Here is a 26,142-nt window from a genome sequence, read left to right as displayed (position 1 = left end):
TGGGTATCATGGCCAGTATAGGCACTGAATGTAGCTCCAACGACCACCTAAAACTCCTCCAATGTACATTTGCGGATACAATTAATGTGAACAAAGTTAGATTAGATTAGATTAGATTAGATTAGATTAGATTAGATTACGAAGTCTTTATTGTCTCCGAGGGGCAATTTGGTTTGCAACAGCAGTCAACGCAACCTATTCACACCATAATAAATAAACAAAACAAATACAGTTGAACACATCCTGCAAGTTACTGAGCTAAACCAGTGCGTAATTACGCATGGCGCTTCGCTGGAGACTTCATGGAGTGCTGCCTTACCTGCCTGCTGATGCCTGACGACTTACTACAGGTTGGCATATTCAATCAAAGGAAATGGAGAGAGCATATTCTGCGAGCGCGTGTGTTTATAAGGCCCCGCCTTACAGATGAAAACATGCTTATTATCAGTAAATTCTGTGTGGTGTCTTGTTGATAGTGTTTGTAAAAACTGGCACACACGGGAGGAAGCTGGTTTGTATTTTTCCCGTATCACCTGAATGCAACATAGCGTCCCGTGATCGACTTGCACGATTGCCCAATCAGCGTGGTCCTTTCCCAACCCTCTTTAGCCAATCACCGGAGTCTAAACTTTCTATTGACCAATCACATTCAAAGGGATGGACTCTGATTTAGTCGAAGGCCCGCGGTAGATGATGAAAGATGAATTAAGCGTCTCAAGCATCTAGCTAACATGTAGCCACAATAACAATAACTTCACAGCATATTTACTGGCATAAGTTTACTGGAATAAGAAACCGCCGAATAATAAACATATTTGGGAGCTGTGTAGCGGACCCAACGACTGGGTTCTGCCTATTTAGCACACAAGTTCTGCAGGATAGCTTGTCGATCTGCGAGGCTTGCTAACAACAAACGTTAGCATGCACTGAGAGAAGTCACTTTGGGCTGGATGGGAAATTGTCTGAAACGACGGAAAACAAGCCGCCTCCAGAGGGTAAATAATCCGAATAAGCACTGTTTTGACTTGCAAAGGAACTGGAATGGCAGTTTCGATATTCAGTGTGATATACAGTAACTTAGTTAACGTTGGCTAACATGCTAATTCTTTAGCTAGTTACAGTTAGCTTGCTCTGATGCCATTCATTTGTTGGTCTAGTTTATTTTTCATTTAGTAAAACTAGTGATATAGACCTGTTGGGTGGACTGCGAGCATGTTTGGTTCCTAAAATCTTGCTTAACTTTTATTTTACAATTGCACTTTATAAGTGCAGTTATCTTCCATGTGCAGTTAATGTAAATATTTTGTAAATAAAACAGCTGAGTTTGCAACTTGTTTTTCACTATTTTGCCCGTTTGTTTGTTGTTTTTAAACTATTATCTACTATCTTGTTCTTTTTACTTGCTTATTTTGTACACACCTTGTTGCTGTAAGAACGCTTATTTCCCCATTGAGGGACTAATAAAGGATTATCTAAAAGTATTTTACCACATAAACTTATTCCTATTTATTATACTGACAGCAATGCAATGTTTCCTCGTTATGGTAATTCTAAATAAAACAGAGAAAATGTACAATGTTATCTCATTTTATTTCCTTGATACAGGCTGAGGTAACGGTGCCACCATGTACTCAAGCCCCAACAACTTCCTGAAGTCCAGCTGCAACAGCAGCAGCATCACTGAGCTGCTGGGTGCCCTGTGTGACTGCAGCCTGTCTGGGGTGTCATGGAAACGCCGTGCCCTGGGTGGAGTCTCAAGGGAAAGTTTCCGCAGAGCTCTCAAGAAATGTGCCTATGGCGCCCTGCTGTCTAAGCTATTTCAAGATGGCACCAAGGGGTCTGCCTCAGGACCGAGTGCCCCAGCTAATACACCGCCCAAAAACAAAGTCCTGATGATATGTTTTGACTTGCGGGTGGCAGGGTGCCGAGAGGAGGCAGAGAGGTTGGAGGAGCAGCTGGGGATGCTGCCGGAGGGAGCATCCTCCGGCCTGACGGAAGTAGACGCAGTCCTCGAGCTCTTGGTACATCTAGCTGGTTCGGCGCCTCCACCTGCTAAGTCTTTCAGCAGGGACTACATGAGACAAGAGAGGCCCGTGCTGCGAAGGCCTCGACCCTGGGGCTATCAGAGTGAGGAGCTGCAGAGACTAGAGGCCCGGGCATGGGGTCTGGTGTGTGGGGAGGAATGGGGAACTCTGGAGAGTTTGTGTGGGACTCAGAGGTTGATGGATGCCCCTCCGGGCACAGGGCTGCTGGCTCTGAGAACTAAATTAGATGTGGAAGAAAGATTTGAGAGGGAGACCAGGATGACGCTGTTTGGAGCACTGCAGCACACTCGCACTTCAGATATAGACATAAGACTGGACCTGCCTCCTGTTCCCAGTAATATTGATGTGACTGGGCTTCCTATCAGGGTATGACACTATATCTTACTCTATTATGTAAAAATATGTAATTTATTGTGTTTTGTTTAAGTTGTTTTGTAATGTAGTCAGGTCAATTTAACATGCCAGTGGGTTCATATTTGTGTTTGATTTAGGTTTAAACCACAGTGATATGCAAATGTATGATGAGGCTTGATTGTCATCTGTGCAGGTCCCGCCATGTTTAGATCAGTCTGAGGATGAGGGTTTCCAATCAGCTTCCAACCTGACTCCAGACTCTCAGTCAGAGACCAGCCCTGTTCCAGACATTGACATATGGGAAGCTCTCCGCACGTTTGAGCCTGGAAGACGCCGCTGTTGGGAATCTGTTGGCTGGTAAGTGACACTTAAGTTGTGCTGTTGAAAGGTTGATCATTAGCACAGCAAGCTACTTTCCAGAGAAAAGTTATACCAAGCTGCAGCACATGAAATACAATTACAAAACAAAGTTATTTTACTTGGAAGGGGCTGCAACTACCAATTATTTTCATGATTTATTATAGGGATGTGCATGGTAATTAGCTGACAGATTAATTAAATGTTGCTGCCTTTGCTAGTTGGCACCAATAACACTAGTCGGTTAAAGTTATTTTTAAAGTTGTCATTATTTTAACCATTTGAAACCTGAGCAAATTGGCTTTATTTCTTTTAATTTATTGGGTGAAGGCAATGAGCAGCTTAACAAGAAATGAAAAAAATATTAAAAAAAACAAGTAAAAAGGTACCTAAAAATTTGCAATACATGAAAAATAACAATGAACACTGAAGTAACCTGAAAAAAACTGACATTTTTCCCAATTTTTATTTTTATTTTTTAATATTTCTTTTATTTATGTATTTTTAAAAATAACTTTCCAATAATTTCTCTCTACTACTTTTTCAAAACTAATTTCCAAGTTCTGAAAGGGGTTTGAATGCGACACAAAAAAACTGATGTTGATCCAGGTTTCAAGGGTAAAACTATTGCGTTTACCTAATTGAAATGTGGTTGTAATAATCAGGCGTGTTTCCTAAAGATTTATTCTCCTCAAGAATATTGTTACCAATCAATTCAAATAGTTCCTATAATATATGCAATATTTGTGTGACAATGATTAACCTAATAGATTAAAATATCCAAACTGATGAACTGTTTTCTGAGTGATTCTTACTTTAGGACTAGTTGACCAGTCTAAGTTTTAACTTCTTTTGAAACAGCAGGTCAGTCAACTGGTCAGTTATTGTTGATTAACTGATTAATCTTTTAGTCTGTAAAATATCAGAAAATGATGAAAAATACCTATCCCAAGTTGACCTTTGGCATTATTGCTTGTTGAATGACTTGTAATTCAGTATTTTTTAGAGTTGTTGGGAAATTTCTATTGATTGACATAACTAGTGTAAATGAAGCAAAGCCAAACAAGCAGTTAAAAAGAACACGTGGAGTATAACTTAAAAAGTCAACAATGTATTAGAGAGCTCAACCTATAGTTACCAATGTTATCAGTTTCACTCTCCCTCTCTGGAACACGGTATCACATTTTAAATTTTTTTCCTACTAGCCCACCAGGGAAAAGAGAGTCACTCTATCTAACAGAGGGAGGCAGGGAGGCCTTCGACCAGCTCTATCGCCTGTGGGAGGGGGAGATGAGGGTGGTCAGCACTGCTACCCCCTCTCCTCTTCTCCCTCTGCCCTTGGACTCTCAGACACAACTGGTATTCGACCTCCTCAACGTCTTGATCGGAGTGGCGTCCACGACCTTCCCTCTCAACCAGGTGCATTTCATTATCTTTATTTATGATCCTCTTAAATGCAATAAAACGCAGTTGATGTGTTGTTTTAGGGCTCCGTCAGACTGAAGTGATAAACGTGAATGAAGTGATAAAAGCACTGTGACAGCTTACAATTACCAAAAAAAAAACAGAGAAGAGAAACTAAGAGCAGAATCAATGGCCAATCTGTGCCTGTGTGGCATAAACAAACCCAGTTGACTTATAAAAGCATATTACCTCAAAACTACAAAAGAAATAAAGTGACAATGTCAAGCACAAGCAGTCGCCTGACAAGATGCATTAAATGACGAGGAAACAAATGAAAATTTTCTTAATGCCAAAAAGAAAAACCACAGGAGAGCTCTTCTGTTGCTTTATTGTTTCCCATTAAGTTTTTATATCCCCAAAAGATTATAGTTATTTACAACATAAATTGAATCCTTGTTCTGTCTTTTACTCCCTCAGCACCTTTTGTTCTGGCACTCTGTCATTAACATGCAGGCTGGTAGAAGAGGTGGACGCAATGTATCATGAACAGCTGTACAATCTATCTAATACAATGCTCCTGCATCCCTTGCAACTTCTGCAAGGCGTATAATTTTAAAAGTTTTGCTGAGACTGTAAGAGAGGCGTTTATTAAACTCAAAGGTAATCTTTGAGGCTGTGCTTTGTGGCAGTGTTGTGCTGGATTGCAAAATATTGTCTGTGTTATTTCTGTCGCCCCAGAAGGGTCCTGTCTAGGAATTTCCAGTTCTCATAAAACAACCGTGGGAAGGACAACATAACAAACACTTGATTATGTATCGTGGTCTAAAATAATAATACCACCACAACCCGTGGCTATAGAAATCACTGTGGAGGTCACTGTCCGACTGCCTCAACAGAAATTCAATATTACAAGCTTCACAAAGACGGACTTTGCTGCAGGGCTGTTTTATTGGATGTTATTAGACTGTACAGTTACTCATTGTATTTTGTCCACCATCTGTAAATATGTGATCTCCTTCCCAGAGTGTTCAGTTTGACGTCAGACCTGGTGTGTGCGTGTCAGGAGCCTCTCCAGAAAGTGTCTCTCGTCTCTTGGGGGAGCTGGCCCAGTATGGCACCTACTACTTGAGGCTTAGTCGCTTTTCTCTGCAGAGTGCTGACAAAAAAGGCCTAGTCTTTCAGGTATGTTTGCATAATCATCATTAATACCATTGAGACTGCACATTTCACACCTCCCCTCCCTGCTCATACTCATACCAGGACTTTTGTTGTTGCTATTGTTGCGGTCATAAATTCAATTCAAAATATTTTATTTGTCCCGCAAGGAGCAGTTTGAGACATATGAGTTTGCAAACACAAGTACACAAAAACAATTCATTCACATATATATATATGTATATATATATATATATATATAAATGAGTTTTAATACTCAAGAGTTTATGGGTTTTAGGTTAATGGAAACTCTGTAGCCAACAAAATTCAACACCATGAAGCCAAATTAAGTAAAAAAAAACTGCAAAAGTATAAATCAAAGCTGAAGTAAAAGTCACTATTCCCATGGTTTTACACCTGCATAATAAAATAAAGTTAACATATTTTTCTCCTAGGCTTTTACAGGTGGTCTGCGTAAGTATCTGCATTATTACAGGGCTTGTGTTCTCAGCACTCCACCTGCCCTCAGCCTGTTGACTATTGGCTTCCTCTTCCGCAAAGTGGGCCGCCAGCTAAGGTGAGTTCAGACCTTTTTTCCCTTTATGTGTTAATGGTGTCAATTTCCCACTTTTGAACCTCAACCTCACCCAGTCGACAGTACAGTCGTGTCCGAGAGGACCTTGATGCAAATATCATCAGATCAAAAAAATCTCTGCTCTCTTTTAATCTTAGGTATCTGTCAGAACTGTGCTGCGTCGACGGGCCTTTGGGTGCAGGACAGGCTACCTTCCCTGTGGTGAGTACTCTTTTATCTGCAAACTGCAATATGTCATCCGTCACTGCTGTGTTTAGCCTATCAGATGGGATGTCAGCTCCGTGCCATGTGGCTCTCCTCAGGGTGTTAAACTGCTGTCCTACCTGTACAATGAGGCACAGAATAACTGCAGCAATGAGAACTATCCGGTCCTGCTGTCGCTGCTGAAGAGCAGCTGTGAACCCTATACACGGTCAGTGACTACGCTTCTTATACTGGCATGTGTCCTCAAAACAAAATGATACAACCCAAGGACATGACTTTACTTCATTCATATGCAGAACTTGCTCTATTGATCTGTTTTTCAGGGATCGTCAGGACTGAGAGCCTGTTTAGACTGAGTATTAATATGTGTCTTAGGTGATCAAATCAAAAGAAGAAAGCTCTGAAGCCCTTTTTACTCAGAGACCCCACCATAGGGCCACTGTGAAGTCCCCTCTTTATGCCACTTTTTTTTATTTTTACCCAGAACAAACAACGGCAGCATCGTCTGCTTCAGTGTGTGATTTTTCGATAGCATGTCTGCATGGCAGAAGAAAAAAGGGGCGTGACGTGTAACACAACAGCATCTGTCTTTAGTGTAACATGTAACATTTACAATGACAGCCCTGTAAACAATAACAGTGGCATTAAATGCCAATAACAATCTTTTACCATCCCTGTATATGGCAGTTGATCCTTACCCTCTGCTCAGAGGGTAAGGAGGTACTGGACCTCATTTCTTTCCCATTTTGTGGACATTTTCAGCCACTGTTCTTGTTTGAGTTAACTGCTGCTAGTTGCTTTTTAAATCTCCTGCAGTCGGTTACACACATAACATGTATTCAAAACGTCACAACTGTCCAGCCCATGGTGCCGTCCTTCCAGCTGTCCCTTTTATACAGAAACTGTTTCTGCACTGTTACTAGCTCCAATGCCAACTTAAAGATTAGACAACTGTCACCCCATTTTGCAATCCCATGTCTTACTCAGAGTGGTGAGGTGGCAGAACGACATGATATTCCTGCCTTGGGCAGGCTTAAGTCTGTCTGTTCACAGCCGGCATTAGAGTGACCACTTGTGATATGATCTTACCTTCCTGCTCTATATGCAAGTAAATGCATACATCATTTCCACTCAAAAGGTCCAAAAGCATTGTTGTTTTTAACTGGCGGTAGATTTGCCATGCTATACGCAGTCTCACAGCTGTTTATATTTTAAATTGGGTAAAATTGCGTTTGATTGTAGACCTGCGCACAGTGCATTGATTTGCTCAGCCCCTCCGCGTCCCGCTCTCCCCTCCCTCTGCTTCCCTCTGGTTCTGCTTACTATGAGTGAAGTGCAACCCGGCAGTCACTGCGCTCCCCTGCTGCTAGGAGACCACTGTTGCAGGAGTATGCGCTTCATGCCGGGTACTTTTGAGAATCCACCTGCCCACACAACTGCCCTATTCACACAGGACTAGTTCTAGCAGGGGACCTAGTGCTTTAAAAATTAAAACCCCTCCCCCCACCACCTGTGTTTCATGCGGCAGATTCGCTCAGGATAAGCAAATCTCTATTTTGCTCAAATTTACTGACATTACCCCCCAGATACGATGCACACAGTCATTTAGAAATCCATTCTGTAAACACAGAATAACTACACACTGTTAACCTGTGTGGATTAAACAAACAATTGATTCTGCCAAACACTGGTCTCGTCATCCATTTCATCTTTTGAGATTTCACTCCACAGTTTGAGTTTGCTTTTTATGCCAGTGGGTCTCTTTACTGTGTAGCCAGATGAGCCTCCTGCACCCAAAATGCTGTCAAAACTTTCTTTAATAATTGCCAACGACGCCTCTGTAACTTTTGTCCGGGAAAGGGGCAGAATCAAGGCACTGAGAAAAGAGAAAACCTAAATATGACCCCAAATCACAGAGATGCAGATTCTACTAATGCTGTACTCATATTATTCAGTTCAATTTAGTTTTATCATAAAGCCCAATATCACAAATCACAATTTGCCTCAGAGGGCTTTACAACATACGACATCTCGCTGTCCATGGACCCTCACAGCAGATTGGGAAAAACACCCCCTAAAAAAACCCTTTAACAGGGAAAAAAATGGCATCACATGATTTCTGGTAGATAATTAGTTGTAGAATTTTTACTTGACAAATTACAGACATTGCAGATTCGTTCCGAATTAAGATAACAAATTACCAGAGGTCCCCTGGTAGTACTAGTCCTGTGCGATAAGGGCTAAAATGACTGATTTTTTTAGGACTGTTTAACAGATGCTGCTGTGTTAGCCGGTGCTAACTGGGCAGACATTGAACTGACAGTTTGCATGAGAACGGCGACTGCAGGGACGGTCGGCCAGTGCTGCGTCTAACCTGCAAAGCGGCAGCTGTAGACATTTGTTTTTGGAGTTTGAGTGGGATTAGCAAGGAGGTCAGCTGAATAGGTGGGGCTTTTATTTGGCCCAAGACACTGCTTAAAGAATGTGGTCTGAGCCATTGGACCTCAAATCCCATTGACAACACAATCTGTACTTTGAGCTTTCAACTTATGATCCAATCCCCCAAGATGCATGTTAATACCAGACAGGGTTGGAAATTAAGTTTTTGGCCACCTGCCACTGTGGCTGATGGATTCCCCAGTCTACCAGCCTTGTAATAGGTTACCATTGTTTTTCTGCCTCGTTAGTTAAGCAGATCTAGCAGCAACTTTTATATTTTACTAGTATTTGGCGAGTGGCTTGTACTAATTTCCAGCCCTTATTCAAGGTGTAAACAGGGCCTGACAGTTTTTACTGTGCTTCACTCAGGTTTGTGTCTGACTGGGTGTATAGCGGCGTGTTTCGGGATGTTTACGGAGAATTCATGATCCAAGTCAACGAGGACTATCTCGGCTTCAGAGGTGAGATGACGTACTCATGCCGTCTTCAGTCAGCAGGTTCTGAAAATGAAAAGCCTGCCCGACAGATTGTCTCGCAGAAAAAAATAGATTTCATTACAGCCTTTATTGCCTAGTAGGATTTGTCCTTGTGTCTATAAAGGATGTCATGAAGTTATTGGATGATAATCAGTGGGAAACAAAATCAGCTACCACAGCTTTGGAGACCAGAGCCATCTCTGCTCTGTAAGCCACAGGGACAGACTCAAATAAATAATGTTCCTTTATTCTCTTCAGTTGGTGCACCATGCTGGCTGAAACAAAACATTTTCAGAAGTAAATGAGTTTTTTCTTACATTTCTCTCCTGTAATTGCCCTTGACAAATCTGGACTGGCTGAATTATTATACTTCAGTCCAATTAATGACTTCGTTCTTTAAGGAGAGCAGAGAGTTGAGACAGAAGGAGATGATCCTCTCAGGGCACACAAATTCAGACCTGTCTGTACTGACTGACTGAAGATTTCACAGTATTGTACTGTTTGATATAAAGACATAGTTATTGTTACTGCTCAAGTGTAAAAGAGATTGGGGGTTCCAATTAGGGCTAAGATTATTTTGAATATCAAATGAACTGCTGATTACCAGATTAAATAGAAACAAAAATAATTACATTTACTTAATATTAGATCAAGAAAGCATTGAATTCTCATATTTCTGAGCCTAGAACCTTCAAATTGTGGGTCTTTTTTGTTTGTTATAAAAAGGTATGTGAATATCAACAAATGGACCAATTGTTGCAGCTTTAGTTATAACAATGAAACAGTATTGCATATCATTATATTGACACTAATAGTAATAAAATGAGACATTTTTTCTGATTTTGTGAAAACAAAATCTGAACATATTATGACAGAGCTGAAATGATTTTTTGATCAACAGAAAATTAGCAAGCAATTATACTGATAATTGATTTAGTTAAAATACTCAACTCTTGGTGCCACCTTTTCAAATGTAAGCAGACAGTACACTGACCGGCAAATCACAAGGAATGGATTACAGCCACTGATAGGAGCACAAATTGTGCATCAGTTGTAACCACTATTTTCCTGTCTTATGTTTCCGATTCACAAAGGCACTTTGCTAATGATATTACAGCGCAAAACATGGCTATTAAAGTTTGCAGCTAAGTGCAGTTTACCCTTTTTCTGTGTAAATGCAATTACTGGTGCACAGAGTGTAAATGCTGTCGTTGCACCAAGAACACAGTAGGCAGAACAACGGCAGAGAGAAAAGAAAAAAATTTCAGACTGTGAGCTACAGGTTCTGACGGAGGTGCAGAGGCGTTCCTTAAAACTTCAGGCAAGGAATTGAAATGTGATAGAGAGAAACCGTAGGGATTTAATATCCCTGTCTGTCAGTGCTGTTGATGTTTTCAAATGCATACCTTCAGACTGTAAAAGAAGATGGCATGATTTTAAGCACAGAAAAAAAGAAAACAGTATCATTCAATGTGCTTCAGTTAAAAACAACTCTGAAGATAGTTTTAATTGTAGCTGCATGTGGCTGATCTGTTCTGAATTCTACAGTTTTTGCCGTGTGGCTACTTTGCACAGAAAGGGTGGGTGGCGCAAACTACATTTGACAATGTGGCTCTTAAAAAATGAATGGCCTTTTTTTCCTACATTTATCTGAATTTTATAAACAACAATTAAGAAAATTATTGGCAGATTAATCAATATTGAAAATAATTTTAGTTGCAGCCCTGTATTAGGAAGCTTTTAGTAAGCAAGAATAATCTTGACAAAAGCCTGTTCCTTAAATGAGTACATGCTGTTACTGCCTCATTTTGGCAGAACTCCATAAATATGGTTTTATATGAATCATTACAGCCTGTCCAAATATTGTATGTCATGCAACACCCCATTCAAGGTCAGACCATCACCTCGGCTTTGTCTGGCTAAGAGGTTCATTTGCTCATCGGCTACACCTCATCAACTCCTGCAGTGAACCTCTGCACTTCTCGCTCCCGCTTTTTGGAGGACACACAAATGTCATTGTTCTCCTCGAAGTCCGTCGGCCAGGGAAGCAATCAGCGGCTAAGCTTTCTTGGCAAGCCGCAGGCTTTCTGTAAAGAGCTCTGGAAGCTCAGTGCATTCATGTTCTCTTATGCTTTTTGCTTAGGATCACTGAGCTAAGCGCCAACAATTTCCAAGTGTTAATTCAAGCGACCAGAGTTTTGCCATGCCCCGTAAGTCATACTAATAAGGAAAAGTTTTAGGCCCAGTGCTGGCTGAGTATTACTTCACCACTATTTTTTTAACTTAAGTTGTGAATGTGTTGTACTGTTATTGGAGACATAATGGAGCAGTAAAACTACTTGGTCTAAATTGTAGAGCAGCATCTAATAGGCGTCTCTGAATCTGTGCAGACAAACACTTCTGGGTCCAAGGCTACACTCTGATCTCAAAGGATGTGGAGGATTGTGTGCCCATCTTCCTGAGACACATTGCCAATGATGTATATGTCTGTGGAAAGACCATCAACCTCCTCAAGATCTGCTGCCCGCAGGTGTGTTTTGCACATTTAACACATTCATGTATGCAGATGGTGGATTTTATGCAGCTGAATGTTGTGTAAAGATATCGATGCATATAACCTAAATTAAGTCTTAATTTATTCAGCACAAAGAGAATCTTTGTTTGCTGTGAATACATTAGGCATATAAAACATTAAACCGTAAGATTATCCTTACCATATTTGATCTGTTTTTCTTGCTGTTTCAACAACTGCGATGGCTAAGACAAGCACACATCGGCTCTGCCATCCACAAAATCCACAGTTATCCACCTGCCACAACATGCTTCTACCAATTTAAAAATCCATACTGCCCAAAGGAGATGGGACAAAGAATCAATACTGCAACATATGGGGACACAGGCTCCGGCAAAGCGTTATCAATACATGTGCATCAGTATGGGGATAAATTATCTTGTGGAATGAAGGCAGAGTGTTTTCATAATTTATTGCAGACATTTGAACTCTGAACTGTACATCTGTCACTGCCAGTTTAAGTCATGCTTTGTAAAACCAGAATCAGCTTTATTGGCCAAGCACGTGTGCACATACAAGGAATTTGAATACATGCAAAGAATAGATATACAGCTAAAAACAAGGACCACAAAGCTGGACATAGTGAAAACAAACACTTCTCTACGATAAACATTTGTGTTTGTTTGTGAGGAAACATGATTGAATTCTCAATAACCACGTATGTGCATGTATCCCACCATTGCTCCGCCCTCTTTAAGCATGCCAGAATGAGCACAATCACTCACAGTTACACAAACACACACAGACCTTACCTCTTTGCCAAATTTTAGCATCCTAGGGCAAAAACTGTGGCTGCTAAAGCAGGAAAAATGTATATGAACCAAACAACCGACAAACCAACCAATCAACTGGTAAACTGAGCTGTGGAACTGCTAGTCACAGCTAAAATAACTTATTATTTTAGAGAATATTTCCCTCTTTTGTGACTGCGCACTCATAAGGTATCTAGGAGTGAAAAAATTAGTCAATTAAACAAGTGGTTTATGTAAAGAAAAATAATTGTCAACTATTTTGAAAATGCTAACCATACAAACCAAAATACCCACGTGGGTGGGTGTTAATAATATCTTGCATTTGATTTGCATTACTTCGCTATGCATTGTTGATTGATCTGCTGGATAGAAAAAAATAATAATAATAAAAAAAGAAAATGCTTACCATTCCTTGGTCCTAAAATTGTGAGGATTTACTGCTTTTCTCTGTTTTAAATGTAAACTGAATATTTTGGGTTTGGGGTTTGGGTTGTAATTGGGCAAAACAAGACATCTGAAGATGACAGCTTGGACTTAAGGAAGTTATGGGTTTTTTTCAGTCTGTTCTGATATTTAAAAGACAAAATAAATTGTTTTTTTTTAAATTGTTAAATCAAGAAGAAAATAAAGATCATGGGATTAATCAGTAGTTGCAGCTCTAGATGGACCAAATGATATTAAGGCTGCAATTAACTATTATTTTTTATTAGCGATAAAGCTGCAATTTTTTTTCTAGGTTGTTTGCTCTTTAGAACATCAGACCAACAGTTTATAAGACATGTTGAACCAAATGTCACATTTTAGAAGCAGGAACAATCAATTTTTTACATTTTTGCTTAAAAAAATTACTAAAATGATTGATCAATTATCAAAATAGTTTCCTCTATATTTTCTTTCAATGCACTAATTGATTACTTTTGATTGATTACTTGATTGTTTCAAATTAAAATGATACTCTTGCATGTTTTAGGCCTGCCTGTATGGTGAAGCCATTGATACTGTGAACTTATCACAATTAGTGTAACATTACTGTGTGATTCTCAGCACTGCTGCCTGTAAAGCACCTGCATAAAAACCCGAAGCCTAAGAGTTATTCTTATGAATGGACTCCCCACTGTGCTTGATAGCAACAAGATTATCATGCCAGACTAATGGAAATGGAAGCTTTGGAAGTTTTTATGTAGTGTAATTTTATTTTATTTTCTCTCTGCTCTGTGACTCTCTTGCTGATTCACCAGCACATTGTGTTTTTTATGACTCGACCTACCTGACCTGAACCGCAGGGCCCATGCTCCTGACTAATTGGCATTCTGTAACTACACTGTTTCTCTGTATAATTTTTACTGGTGTTGGGGTCTGTTATTCCTGGACAATCTGCAGGATGGCTATGAAAACATGTTTTTATTTATTTTAATTAACCTTTATTTAACCATGTAAAGTTATGCATTGCAAAAGTGAAAAGTGCTAATGCGCAAATAGCTATCCACTTGATTTGATGTGGCCAGAGATGATGTGTTTTGAACAGAGTACATTGTGGCTGATGTTTTGAATGAAACGACCAATTGCACTGCTGGTTTGCAGTGTGGGTTCAGCTGTAGAGTTTAGTTAGTTTTTCAAAAAGATTCCCCACAGACAATACACTGCAAGGCTAATTACTTTCTTCTGCAGCTGGAACTACCCTGTTTCTGTTTCTGTTTTTTTTTCTTCTTCTCTTTCTTTTTTTTATACAAAAGGTATTGGAACTTTAACAATGAGTCAACCAATTAGTTGTTCAACAGAGAATGTGTTCAAGCAGAAATACAGAAATTTCTGATTTTGGCTGTTTCTCTGTCTAATATGATAGGGTAGACACTGTTTACTCAGGATGTTTCTTTTTTCATTGTGATTTAATCTGTGGATATTTTTTCTTGATTAATTGATAAGTTGTTTGGTCTGTAAAATGTCAGAAAGTGGTGAAAAATGTCAATCAGTGTTGTCCCAAAGCCCAAGAGGACATCCTGTCCTTTTTTGTCTACAGCCCAAAGAAATTCAGTTTCCTGTCTTAGAGGAGTGAAGAAATCAGAAAGTACTGGCATTTAAGAAGCAGAAATTAGAGATTTCATAAATTTTCTCAAACCGATTAGTAGATTATGAAATTAGTTAGCGATTTATTTAATAGTTGATAACTAATCGATTAATCATTGCCGTTGTAATATATACTCCTTCCTGAGGTTTAATAGACTGATTGATTAATCAATCAATCAGTCAATCAAATGATGCTGAGATTAATCAGAAATTGTGAAAATGATGAGTTTCAGCCCAAAAAGGAACTTTGGAGTCCAAGATAAATTCAAAGAAAGGCTATTTTTAAAAGCTAAACAATGGCCATTTTGAAGAAAAAGTTAAGTGGGAATTGTGGGGAGGCTTGATGGTTCACCTTTGAGGGAGCTAATTTGTACCATGGGCACTGAGTTGCGAGGAGGATGAGTACGTTTGTAATGTAATTGGTTTGTTTGCAATTATGTGTATGTTTCTCTTTCTTTGTTGTTGTTTCCACCCAGGACCACTTTGGAAATAAGTGTATTTAGCAATGCTATTAAGTGCTTTCCTCTGGGATTTTTGTCATTGTACTTCTTTGAGTGTTGTGCTTTATATTCCTAATAAAAAACAAAATAAGATGAAATAAAAAGTTCTAAAAAAAACACACAATGTCACCGACATAAAACATCATCACTAAAACAATCAGCCTACTTTTTAGCACTAACTCTCTGTTAACTTTGTGTCCTCAGCACTACATCTGCTGGTCAGAGCTGCCGGTGCCTCGCATTGCTGTCACCTTCTCCCTCCAGGAGGTGGAGGAGATTGAGAGGGACTGTGCTGTGTACCGCGGACGCATGGAGAGGGTTGCTAAGCACAGTGCCATCAGCAGGGAGGAGCAGGTACTGAGACACATGCATATTGTTGTAATGCAGTAGCATCTTGCCTGTGATGTCTTTTTACACGTTCTCTTCTAAGGTCTGAGCTTATGCTCCTCACCTGACCAGAGCTTTGGTCATTAACAAAAAGAAAGATATATGAGTATGTTCTTATGTTGGCAGACATGGCAGTCAACATGGTGTATTCTCTTAATAAAGACACCATTATGTCTCTGCTAGCTAACTTTAAAAATCAAGGATAGCTTAAACCTTAGGAAGAGAAGGCAAATCTGAAGTAAGACAAGTCATTACGCAGGAATTCTCACTTTAGACAGAGAGAGGAGTTTCTTTTTTTACATAACATGATCCATGATGGTGACACTGCCCCTCAAGTACTAAGAATTTCAGCAGAGAGTCATTATAATGATGCAGCTGAAGTCTGGGGCTTGCATGCTGCTTGATTTAGTGTAACAGCCTGATGTGTATGACCTATATCGTGTGTGTGCTGCCGGTAGTGCTGACTGGCAGAGGTGTGGAGGAGGAGAGGTGAGCCACAGGGCAGCCGGATAGATCTTTGTTAATGATGATTTCTTGTCTGTCTATTGTAAGGCCCAGCGAGCAGAGCAGGCACGCCAGGAGCTGATCAATCAGGTCAGAGAGTCAGCAGCCAAAACCCTGGAGAGCATCCGCGGTTAGTGTTACACATTCTCTCACACACACACACACACACACACACACACACACACACACACAGACACACACACTGCGAGTTTAATTTTATATACTGCTTGATGTATATGCACACCCCCATATAACCCTCAGCTTCTTGACTCTTGAATGCATAAGTTTCCTCTCCGGAGAGCAGCAGAGATGCACAGAGGTAATAGCAATGAGGAATGCTTTCGAATGGCTCACAGCACTATGGGCTGTGAAATCTAATCATTGCTCGCACAGTTTAGCAAACTCCTCACATCATTTATTACTCCAAAAAGTGTTTGGGAGGTGTGGCGAACAGTCTGTCCTGATGCTCTGTGCATGTCTTGGCATATTTGTGTGTGTTTGCATGAGGCAGATGGTGATGTTGTTTTGTGGGTGTGTTTGTGCGTGTGAGAGAGACAGAGATGTTATGTACTTTACTATGTGTGGGGCGGAAAGCAGCTCACCGTTATGTCTCTCGGCTCCTGTAGGGCGCCAGGTGTCCCAACGTCTGGCTGAGGAGGCCAAGAAGAGGGAGCGTTTTGAGGAGCTGAAGCAACACCTGGAGCAGGAGCAAGAGGTAGTAATGTGTGAGAGAGGGAGACTAAAGAATTTGTGTGAATAACAGTAACAGAGATTTAAAAGTGTGTTTGTGCATGCATGTGTTGAAAAATATGTGAGAAGAACGGTGATGAGTGTGTCTGTCACAGAAAGAAAATATGGCATGTTAGATGGAAAGAAACCAAACCCTTATTTTTAAAATTTTATAATGATCAAGTGTTAAACCTGCAATAACAGATTTTTTTGGGCCACTTTGAGGCTGCAGAAACAAGTTGTGAGCATGAAATTGCCTTTGATGTTGATATGGGAAACTTGTTAGCAAACAGTTACTATTCACTCATCTAGAAGATATAGAACAACATCATTACTTTGGAGTTGTGTTGTCTCTACCAACCTCTGAGGAAAATATCTGTCTCTTCAGCTGCTAAATGCTTGACTATAATCATCAGCTAGTCACTAACTGTGTCTGCTGTTTGGTGCTGAGCAGGAAGTGTATATTGGGGTTTTTGGAATGTTTTTCACTAAAAACAGCTGCCTACTGTGGCCAATTATGGTGCTAAAGTGAACCAAAACACTAAAGTTGTGGGCTTAACAGTTGTACAGCTTAACAATGAGCTAAAAGGATAGACTGTAAAAAAATATCACCTATTGGTTTGTGGACGCCTGTTTTGAAGTTCAGCATGTTGGCCATTGACATCTTTAATTTTTGGAGCTAGAAGTTATTAGAGGTGACCATATTTGAACAAGGTTGGAGCTGTACATCAGCGAGGAGTGGATTTGACTCAGAGACTGTAGCGTTGCCTTGCAGACAACATGTCTCCTAAGAGGCCCTGCCCTTAAAAATTTGTTACTTTAAGCCTTATTGAATCGTAAACAGGTGAGTTATAGAATATTCACAGGGAAATTAGCCAAAGAGACCAAGCCGTTTTTTGTACCAGACTGTAAATATGTTTAGTTCTGCTGTATAGTTGGGCATTTTAACACGGGGTCTATAAAGGTGACTCCTTTCACGTTGTCATTTTAAACATTGCTATTGTAATATGCATATTGGTTTTAGCTTTACTTTAAAATCAACACATCTCTTAAATCAGAAATGGCTGTTTGGGAGAATGTAAACAGAAATTTGGATTCAAAACCACCCACGGCTTTTGATGCCCATTTTAGAAGCAGAAAGCAATGGTGTGTGTGTGTGTGTGTGTGTGTGTGGCACCAGTGGCGAAATGTAGCCAAGAAGAAGCAGGAGGAGGATGACTTCAGCTTTGCCAGAGAGCTGAGGGACAGAGAAAAGAGACTACAAGCCCTGGAGGAGCAACTGGAGCAGAGAGCCAGGTCTGACTGCATTTACAGCCGCTTGTAGCGACAAACATGTTTTATTGATGATTGATTAATCTCTGTTAAGATTTTATTTGACTAGAATATGTTTACTGGCTATGTGCAAACATGATGGGGCATCAGTTCCATCTGTGCGGGATATTTCAGGAGGTGGGCTTGTGCCAAACTTCCACACAGCTGGGGTAACGGCATGATGCTACAGCATGAGCAAAATGATCAGAGCTTGTAAAGCGAGCACAAGTGTATTTCAGTAGGATTGCTGAAAGTTGTTATTTAGCCTAGTGTGGTGCTGGAGCTCAGAGCTGACCCTACACCTGTCCTGTACAGCTTTTCACCTAACAGGTGCAGGTGTCACCTAATCTTTCAGTGGCGTCTTTAACCATTCCTGCCATTCAGCAATATTTGTTTCAAAGTTTCAAGATTTAAGTACCTATAAGATTTTGGATGTGCTGTGACAATATTCCATTCTTTCATTTAACCCCCCCCCCCGAACCCCCCCCCACCGCACCCCCCCCAATTTCATATTTTACCGGCCTTTACTGATTAATTGATTATAAACCATTAAAGTGTCCGACAGTTGCTCAAAATTGAATTCAGAGCCATCACAGATCCAGAAAGCACATATCCACACAGGCTTTTTGCAGACCAGTATGCTTATCAGAGTCCCTCATGAGCACATGCACATGAAAGCTTATCAGCACAGAGTAGAAAGAACACTGATTGCTGGATGATCTGCACTCTAATTTAAATATAAATTATTCAGTATTCAAATAAGACACATTATTTATAGTATGATAGAATATCAGACTTGTCTGCAAAAATTACATCAGCCAATGTGTGTATAGGAATAGCAGCAAATGTTAATCCTTGCTGTCCTTATCTATGTTGAGTACTAATATTAAGATAACTGGAGCAAATCTACCAGATGGAAAAAATCCCATAAATAAAGGTTTTATATTTAGTTCTAAATAGCCATGATTCCACGGTGGCTACAGGTACTTAAATAATCTTAGAATTTCATAAATACACATTTACTAATAAAAGGTCTTAAAAAGTATTAAATTGTCTTCAATTCAGATTAGGGTTGCATGCACAAAAACAATCATATTTGCAATTATTTTAGGAAATATTGCGATTGTGAGATCAGTTGTGATTTTATTACGAATGATAACTGCATTGTTAAACTAATGTCTTAATAGCCAGCCTGTTAGTTTATGAAAACTGGAAAATGCAAGCGTAACGACAAGAAGAATGATAACTAAAACTGTGCTGCATGTTGAAGGTGTTTTAAAGTTTGGAAAATGATGGAGACCAAGGTGGCAAAATCACACATGCAGAACCTGAAGTTATATATATGTTTACTTGGAAAGAGTACATTTTCACTTCTGGTGTGTATTTCCATTTCAGATTGGTGAAGAAACAGTCAACAGATGAATTGCTGATGAAAATAATCATTAGTTGCAGCTCTCCATGACAAACGCTTATCTTAACATGCATTAAAGAATACTTCACCAACAATATGATCATTTGTGAATCAAGTAGTCATGCCGTGTTCCCTTGAGTTCTGGGAAAGCTAAGATTTCCATCATGATTGATTAGGGAACTCCTTTAACGGCAAAACTATTTCAATACAGCCTTGTACAAACACTCACATAACTACTTCATTATAATCTAAGTCTCATTTATCCAGTCATATGCTTAGTGCTTCCCAAACAAATGCATTTTCATTAAAAAAACAAACCCTAGTTTTGGAGTTTGGCTTTGAAGAGAAATAGTTTTACTTTCAGCTCTGTTTAAATTGTGAAAATGCATGTATTTGGTAAGCACTGAGCATACAACTCAATAGGAGTCGTATGCTTAATACTTATAGTATTACGCTGGATTATACTGCACTGTGTGAGAGTATGTTTAAGAATGTGATATAGTTTTTCTGTTTTTGAACATGGTCCCCTATGCATCAATAAATCAATATGTAGATGATTTCAAGGTAACATGGCATGACTAATTGATAAACAAATCTTCATTTTGTGGATGAAGGATTCCTTCAACTGCAGGTTGCTCTGGATGAAATTCTCATCTAAACTATTAACTTGCAACTTGTGTTTTACTACACTCACATTGTAGGAAGGAGCTGATAGCTCAGTACAGCCGTCTGTCAGAGGACGCAGCTCGCAGAGAGAGACGGGCCATGTGGCGGGTGCAGCGAATGAGACTCGACGAAGCCCGGGCTCAGTTCTTCATGCATGACAGGCAGCAGACTCAGGTTTGTAATAAATTAATATAGAAAACAAACACAGAGGACAAGGAAAAGATATTAAAGAGATTATTTAAGGTAAGGGAAAATGTTTAAACCAAAGCTCTCATGTTGTTTTCAGGCACTTCTAGAAAAATATCCTTTAGGGCAGAAGAGACCACCTGTGGAAGCACTGCCACCTGTTCCCTTAGCACAACAGACTTCATCACAACCCACACCGGTATGACAAAACATACTGGTTTTTGAACATTAAACCCCATTTCTTTCCTCTGATTTATGCTCTTCAGAAGTGTGTACTATATAGATGTCCTCATTTGTCCCCTCCTAACAGGAATGTTGGGACCTGTCTGAACAACAGCCAGCAGAGACTCAAGAATCTGATGCTGTGTCACCACCACCTGACCCATCCTCTCCCACCCTCGCTCACCCTACAGTAGACCCTGCCCTCATCTCTGAGAACATTGACATCAATGATTTTCTCCCCAAGTCACCAAATCCTGACAGTCAGCAGGTGGACAGCGCCCTACAGGAGATCGGCTCTGACCTACCTGAAGCGTGTCCTACAGCACAACTGGTAGACTATGACTTCAGTGCCCCCTTTAGTCCGCTTGAAGGTATCACTGGCCGAGCCTCATGCCAGCCCCGGCCTCGCTGGGGACCTGCAGTCCAGCCTGACTTGATCCAAAACCACCCATCTTTTTCTCATATCCCCATAGGAGAAAACATATCTCAAGTTCAGGAAGGTCTTCCCAAAGCCAGCCCCTTTGGCCAAGCAACCAAATCCAGCTTTCCTTTAGGTCAATACACCCCAGAGGAGCCCCAAAATACATCTAAAGAAAACGTTTATGGATATCCCTCTCAAGCATCGGTGCAGCAAGTAAATGCGAGTGGCTCAGTGGCAGAAAACAAGCAGGCGGAAATTAAATCTATGACGGAGCATACGACTGAAATGGGGGATTTAGAAAGTAAAGTAGAAGTAAATAAAGACAAGGGTAAATCTGTTGAGCCTGAAAAAGACAATGATTTGATTGCATCGTCCACCTCCCCAAAGCAAAGTGGCAAGAATATTGGTCATCACAAAGCATTGATAAGTCTGTCTGACTGTGGTGGGATTGATTCTCCTAATGCAAGCACTCAGGGCCGCTGCTCGGATGCTCTTAATAAAGCTGATGATAATATTTCTTCGCCAAACATTCATATCTCCAGTATTCACCTAAAAGCTGGAGGGCTGGTTTCAGATATTGTTGCCCAGCAGCCTTCACTTAGCACCCTTGGACATTCCTCTGATGCCCACATAAGGGTCCGAGAGTTTGTATCGGAGGTAACTGGTCCTCTTCAATCCCGCAATATCCATGGCCACGCCTCAGATTCTCACATCAAGATTGGAGAACATGTTTCAGAAGTTGATGCTCCTCTACCTTCCTCCAGTGCTCACGGTCACTCCTCTGATGCACACATTAAAGTTGGGGAAAATGTTTCAGAGATCTTTGCTCCTCTTCCTACTCCAAATGTCCATGGTCATGCCTCAGATGCTAACATCAAAGTCGGTGAGCATGTTTCAGATGTTGTTGCCCCTCTGCCCTCCCCCAGCATTCACGGTCACAGTTCAGATGCCCACATTAAAGTCGGAGAAAACGTCTCGGATGTTTTTGCACCACTTGCTGCTCCCAGCATCCATGGTCACTCCTCTGATGCAAATATAAAAGTGGGCGAGTTTGTGTCTAACATACCCGAAGCAAGACCTCGTTGGAGTAAACATGGGCATGCCTCCGACTGCATTCTGCAGCCAGGCTGCGTGGTTTCTGGAGCTGAACCCTCCTTGTCTGCTCTACCTGGAAGCTCTTATGGTCACTCCTCAGACTCAATGTTGGCTACTGGATGTGTAGTTTCAGGAGAAGAACCCAACCGTTCACCTCTACCAGGCAGTGCCCATGGACACTCGTCAGACTCTGCGTTAACCATCGGATGTGTTGTGTCCAAAGCTGAACCACTTCCATCCCCACTACCGGGCAGCGCCTATGGCCACTCCTCTGATTCGACGCTAGGAATGGGCTGTGTGGTGTTGGGGACGCAGCGACAACCCTCTCCACTACCAGGCAGCACTTACGGCCACTCATCAGATTCTTCACTTGGAGTTGGGTGCATGGTGAAAGGGAAAGGCATCTTAAATCAGCAGAAGCCAGACGACAATGGAGACAGTAAAGGTAATGAATTGTATTAAGTGATGCACAGTCTTCAGTTGTGACTCACAACTTGGCGGAACTGAGGGAACACTTAAGTGCCACTTAGTGAGCTCAAGATAGTATAAGATGTTATGAGCCTTGAATTTATTTGCATCACTCTTATATGTTCTGTTTCTTTTTTAAAAAATTGATTTTTGTTGCATTAATAAGACACAACAAAATAACTTACATAGATGGAGGAGAGGATCTTGACAGGTACAAGTAAAGAATAAATTTAATCATGATTCAAGACAGGAGTGCTTTCACTCTTAAGCACATAGTTCTTCATAAATACTTCTATTTTCAATTGCTCTTCAATTGCTATAATCTTGTACTTGTCATAAACCAAATTAATTCTTTCTCTCCACCATGCAATATTTTTGAGGTTATGACTTGGAGAAGATTAGCGTTTGGAACGTTTCAGCAAGGATGCAAAGATTTAGAAGTGCAGTTTTGTAGGTTTTGGACAGTCGCAAAATTTATAGGTAAAAGGCCCCTATGAAGTCAAACCCCTCTATCATAAGTCAGATTAATCATTCTGTTTTGACATTAAATGAAGAGTTTTAAAGTGTATTTTTCTTTGTTATCCAAGCTGTTGTCAGGGGCTTAATGCTGTCTGTAGGCTTCAATATATCTTTTTTTTTATCATTATTAAGTGTGTTCTCTCTATGTTAATGTAATTGAATGTTATTGTTTGACATCTCTCTTCAGGTTCAAAGTCAGACAGCCCTGGTGAGCAGCTGGTTGAGTTCACGGGGTCCTGGGCAGCCGGCTTTGGTTTGTCCCCCGGAGAAAAGTCTGAGCAGGAATACCTCTTGGCTTTGTGTGCTCAGTATGAGGTGGAACAGTACGAAGACTGCTACAACCTAATGGGTTAGTTGACAACATTTGACTGGCCAAAGATTATTGGTTTCTTTTGCACATGTGGGCAATGCGATTGCCTAATGCGAAGGGAAATGTGGGCAGTGAGGCCACAGTTACAGGTGCAGTGTAACTACAAATAATTGCCAAAATATAGCATCTATGTAGAAAACAGAAGGGGATCCAAACACAGAACCTTGAGGAACTCCCATGTTTTAACTCTGTCGGAGAAGAAATGTTACATTAAAAATCAGAAACCTTTAAATACAAGATCAGTTAGTTAAGAACAGTGAGTGAACAAAGTTATTACAATTTTATGATTTAAAGGATCACAAGCTAAGCTAAACTGTTTAATTTCCAAAGTTCAAGTTTTGCATAAGGTTGTTTTTTTACTCTTAGAAGTGCCTTTTCAATATCAGAAGCAATTCAAAGGAGCTATTCCAAAGCACAAACAAAGTAAAGCAGGCACTGTAATCCAATCATAAATCAAATGAACAGAAGTTAATTATTTGGCTCAAAAACTGAATAAAATGAAATGATTTTGTTGATGGTCGTCTGCTTGTAACAAATGACCAAAACAAGTGCAGGGAATTAAATACAACAATTCTGCTCAGACTAATGCTTTTAATTGATGAATTTGGATGAGACTAAACATGTAAAACAAGGCCCACAGACAAAAAGGGCTGTAGCCTACAGTACAGTACTAATCTAGTAAAAAAAAAAAAAAAAGAATAAATGGGCTCTCCTGGTCTTCTGAGAGTAGCCTGTAGTCTTAATGAAAAAATATGAGTGTATCTATATGGCTGTACAGTATCAGAGCCTGTTAACTCCCTGATGCCTCTGAAATAACTTAATGAGAAATGAAACATCTTGTTAAATAGAGCAAAACGTCACATCAAATAGAAGAGAAATGAAGACGATACACCTTACAGCGACAGAGCTTACTTCATATAAATTAAAACATGCCCTTTTACATGTTCAGGACTAATGCATTTCTAGAGGCTGTTAAATATTTACTCCATCAGGTTGTGTAAAAACCTGTGATATTTCATAGGGGTATTAAGTCTTGGTTTGTGTTTGGGTGGGATGCATCATGGCTCGTTGAAGTAATATCCTGTCTTTTTCACTCTGCGTGTCATGCTGCTATTATTCATGCCAGCTTCCAGGGTCTGCGTGAAATCAGTCAGCCGAATACATCTTCCACACTACTGATCAAAGTCAGGAGCCCTAATTATTCAGGGAGTGTTACTACAAATGTAGAAGGTGGACAAAATAACTGTGCTTTTTAATGCATTTACCCTGCAGTAAATACTATCCATTCAGCAGGTCTTATGTTTTGTTTTGTTTTTTTTGTTAAGCGTGTCAGACAGTTGTTGATTCCTCTGTTTTGAGGAGATGAATCAGCGTTTAAGATCTTAGTTTTAGGGCTGTAGCTAACAATTATTTTCACTGTTGATTAATAGTTTATTTCATAACATTTTTGAAGAAAATTAAAAGCGTTAACATATCATATCACATATTCAAATGTCAAAGATATTCAGTATTATACCTGTGAATATTAAGAGAGTGTGACTTTTAACCTTGAGAAGGTGGAAGACAGAAATAATCAAATATCAAAATAGTTGCCAATTAATTTAATGAATTCAGTCAACTAATCATTTCAAACCTACTTAGTTAAATCATTTAGTAAAAGGGATAGTTCATATTTTAGAAGTTGGTTTGTATGAGGTATTCAGCTATTATAGTATAGAGAAGAAGCAGAAACACTGACAGAAACACAGGCAATGCACTGCTGTGAATGGGGGACGCTATATTAAGAATATTTTCACCGCTTTACCTTGCTGTCAGACAGCCCTTCCCTTTGGCACCAGGTTTTCTCCACTATAGAATCTCTGTATGCCTTCGCATTTCTCTCTTTTGGCTTTTTCAGCGTCCCTCTGCAAAAGTTCTTCGTAAAGGTGTCCTCTTGTCTCCACAGGAAAAGGCATTTTATAGTTGCCGTCAAAATCTGGCTTTTTTTGTCTCCTTGTGTTTGTTGTCGACTACATAAACTGCTTAATGTCGGACACAAACAGCTTATCGATGGCATAATACAGTGCGCGGCACAGCTGCTCTTATGTGTAGGAATATGTTTGTTCTAAGGTTGGGAAAATGTAGCGCCAATGGAAAGAAGCTAAAATATTTGATAGATTGCATACACGTAAACTGATATTGATTATTTTTAGGTGGGCCTTTTTTAGATGACTAAAATATGTTTTGGTGCAGCAGTGCAATACTGAGTTTCGATGTCAGTACTCCAGCCTGCTTCTCCTAAGTGACATCTACTGTATTTTACACACTGACTATGGACAAGCACCTTGAAAAACCCCACTTCAAAAATATCAGAACTTTCCCTTAAAAACAAAATGTAAAATTTATTTTGCATCATCCACTGCAGCAAAAACATTACTTAGATTATGCTTTGACTTTTTATTTTTAATTTGACTGTGCATACATGATCTCTTTGCACTGTTTGAAGCTGCACAGCTTTCAGTGGTTGTGAAAGTGACATTTATTCAGCAAACATGCCTTTCTCCCTCTCACACAGCTTCGTCCCCAGAGTGTCAGCTGTTGAAGCAGGTAACTCGGGGCCCTTGGGGCCTTCCTATGGACCACACATTTCGCAGAGCCACAGACACCACCGCTGTCCAACTCAGCGAGATGGTTTCCCTGCCAGTTCTGATTAAACAGGCCGTCACTACTCCGCTCATCACACAGTGAGTTTCTGTCTGCGAGAAAGCTGCTGGAGGAAGTGTCTGTTTTGTGTTAGCGAGAGATTACTAACATCACATTTGTAGGCACATAATGAGGTATTGTTTACAAGTATGAGTTTTGAGTGCCTGAGAAAGACGTGTGATTATTTTACCTGGAAGCCAAAAACTGTGTTTAGGAGAAATGCAGGTGCGAAGCTTTCACTGATCTCGTCATTT

At 40.2% G+C, this 26,142-nt stretch overlaps 1 protein-coding gene across 1 annotated transcript in view; it reads left to right on the top strand.

Moving 5' to 3' along the window:
- The first annotated feature begins 694 nt into the window (after positions 1 to 694).
- tubgcp6 (tubulin, gamma complex associated protein 6) overlaps positions 695 to 26,142 on the top strand; it is a 35,601-nt gene continuing 10,153 nt past the window's right edge. The window contains exons 1-19 of the mRNA XM_042495406.1: positions 695 to 995; positions 1,606 to 2,411; positions 2,593 to 2,756; positions 3,962 to 4,175; positions 5,184 to 5,342; positions 5,771 to 5,892; positions 6,048 to 6,111; positions 6,213 to 6,322; positions 8,923 to 9,014; positions 11,420 to 11,559; positions 15,122 to 15,271; positions 15,857 to 15,938; positions 16,435 to 16,523; positions 17,718 to 17,833; positions 19,961 to 20,099; positions 20,212 to 20,310; positions 20,422 to 22,294; positions 23,024 to 23,185; positions 25,761 to 25,929. Coding sequence (XP_042351340.1) covers positions 1,626 to 2,411; positions 2,593 to 2,756; positions 3,962 to 4,175; positions 5,184 to 5,342; positions 5,771 to 5,892; positions 6,048 to 6,111; positions 6,213 to 6,322; positions 8,923 to 9,014; positions 11,420 to 11,559; positions 15,122 to 15,271; positions 15,857 to 15,938; positions 16,435 to 16,523; positions 17,718 to 17,833; positions 19,961 to 20,099; positions 20,212 to 20,310; positions 20,422 to 22,294; positions 23,024 to 23,185; positions 25,761 to 25,929 — 4,730 coding nt within the window. The 5' untranslated portion in view covers positions 695 to 995; positions 1,606 to 1,625. The remainder of the gene's footprint in view (positions 996 to 1,605; positions 2,412 to 2,592; positions 2,757 to 3,961; positions 4,176 to 5,183; positions 5,343 to 5,770; positions 5,893 to 6,047; positions 6,112 to 6,212; positions 6,323 to 8,922; positions 9,015 to 11,419; positions 11,560 to 15,121; positions 15,272 to 15,856; positions 15,939 to 16,434; positions 16,524 to 17,717; positions 17,834 to 19,960; positions 20,100 to 20,211; positions 20,311 to 20,421; positions 22,295 to 23,023; positions 23,186 to 25,760; positions 25,930 to 26,142) is intronic.

Source organism: Plectropomus leopardus, chromosome 11 (assembly GCF_008729295.1).
Source record: "Plectropomus leopardus isolate mb chromosome 11, YSFRI_Pleo_2.0, whole genome shotgun sequence".
NCBI classification, from domain to species: domain Eukaryota; kingdom Metazoa; phylum Chordata; class Actinopteri; order Perciformes; family Serranidae; genus Plectropomus; species Plectropomus leopardus.
The sequence above is the reverse complement of the archived record's forward strand: the minus strand, read 5'-3'. Positions and strand labels throughout refer to the sequence as shown.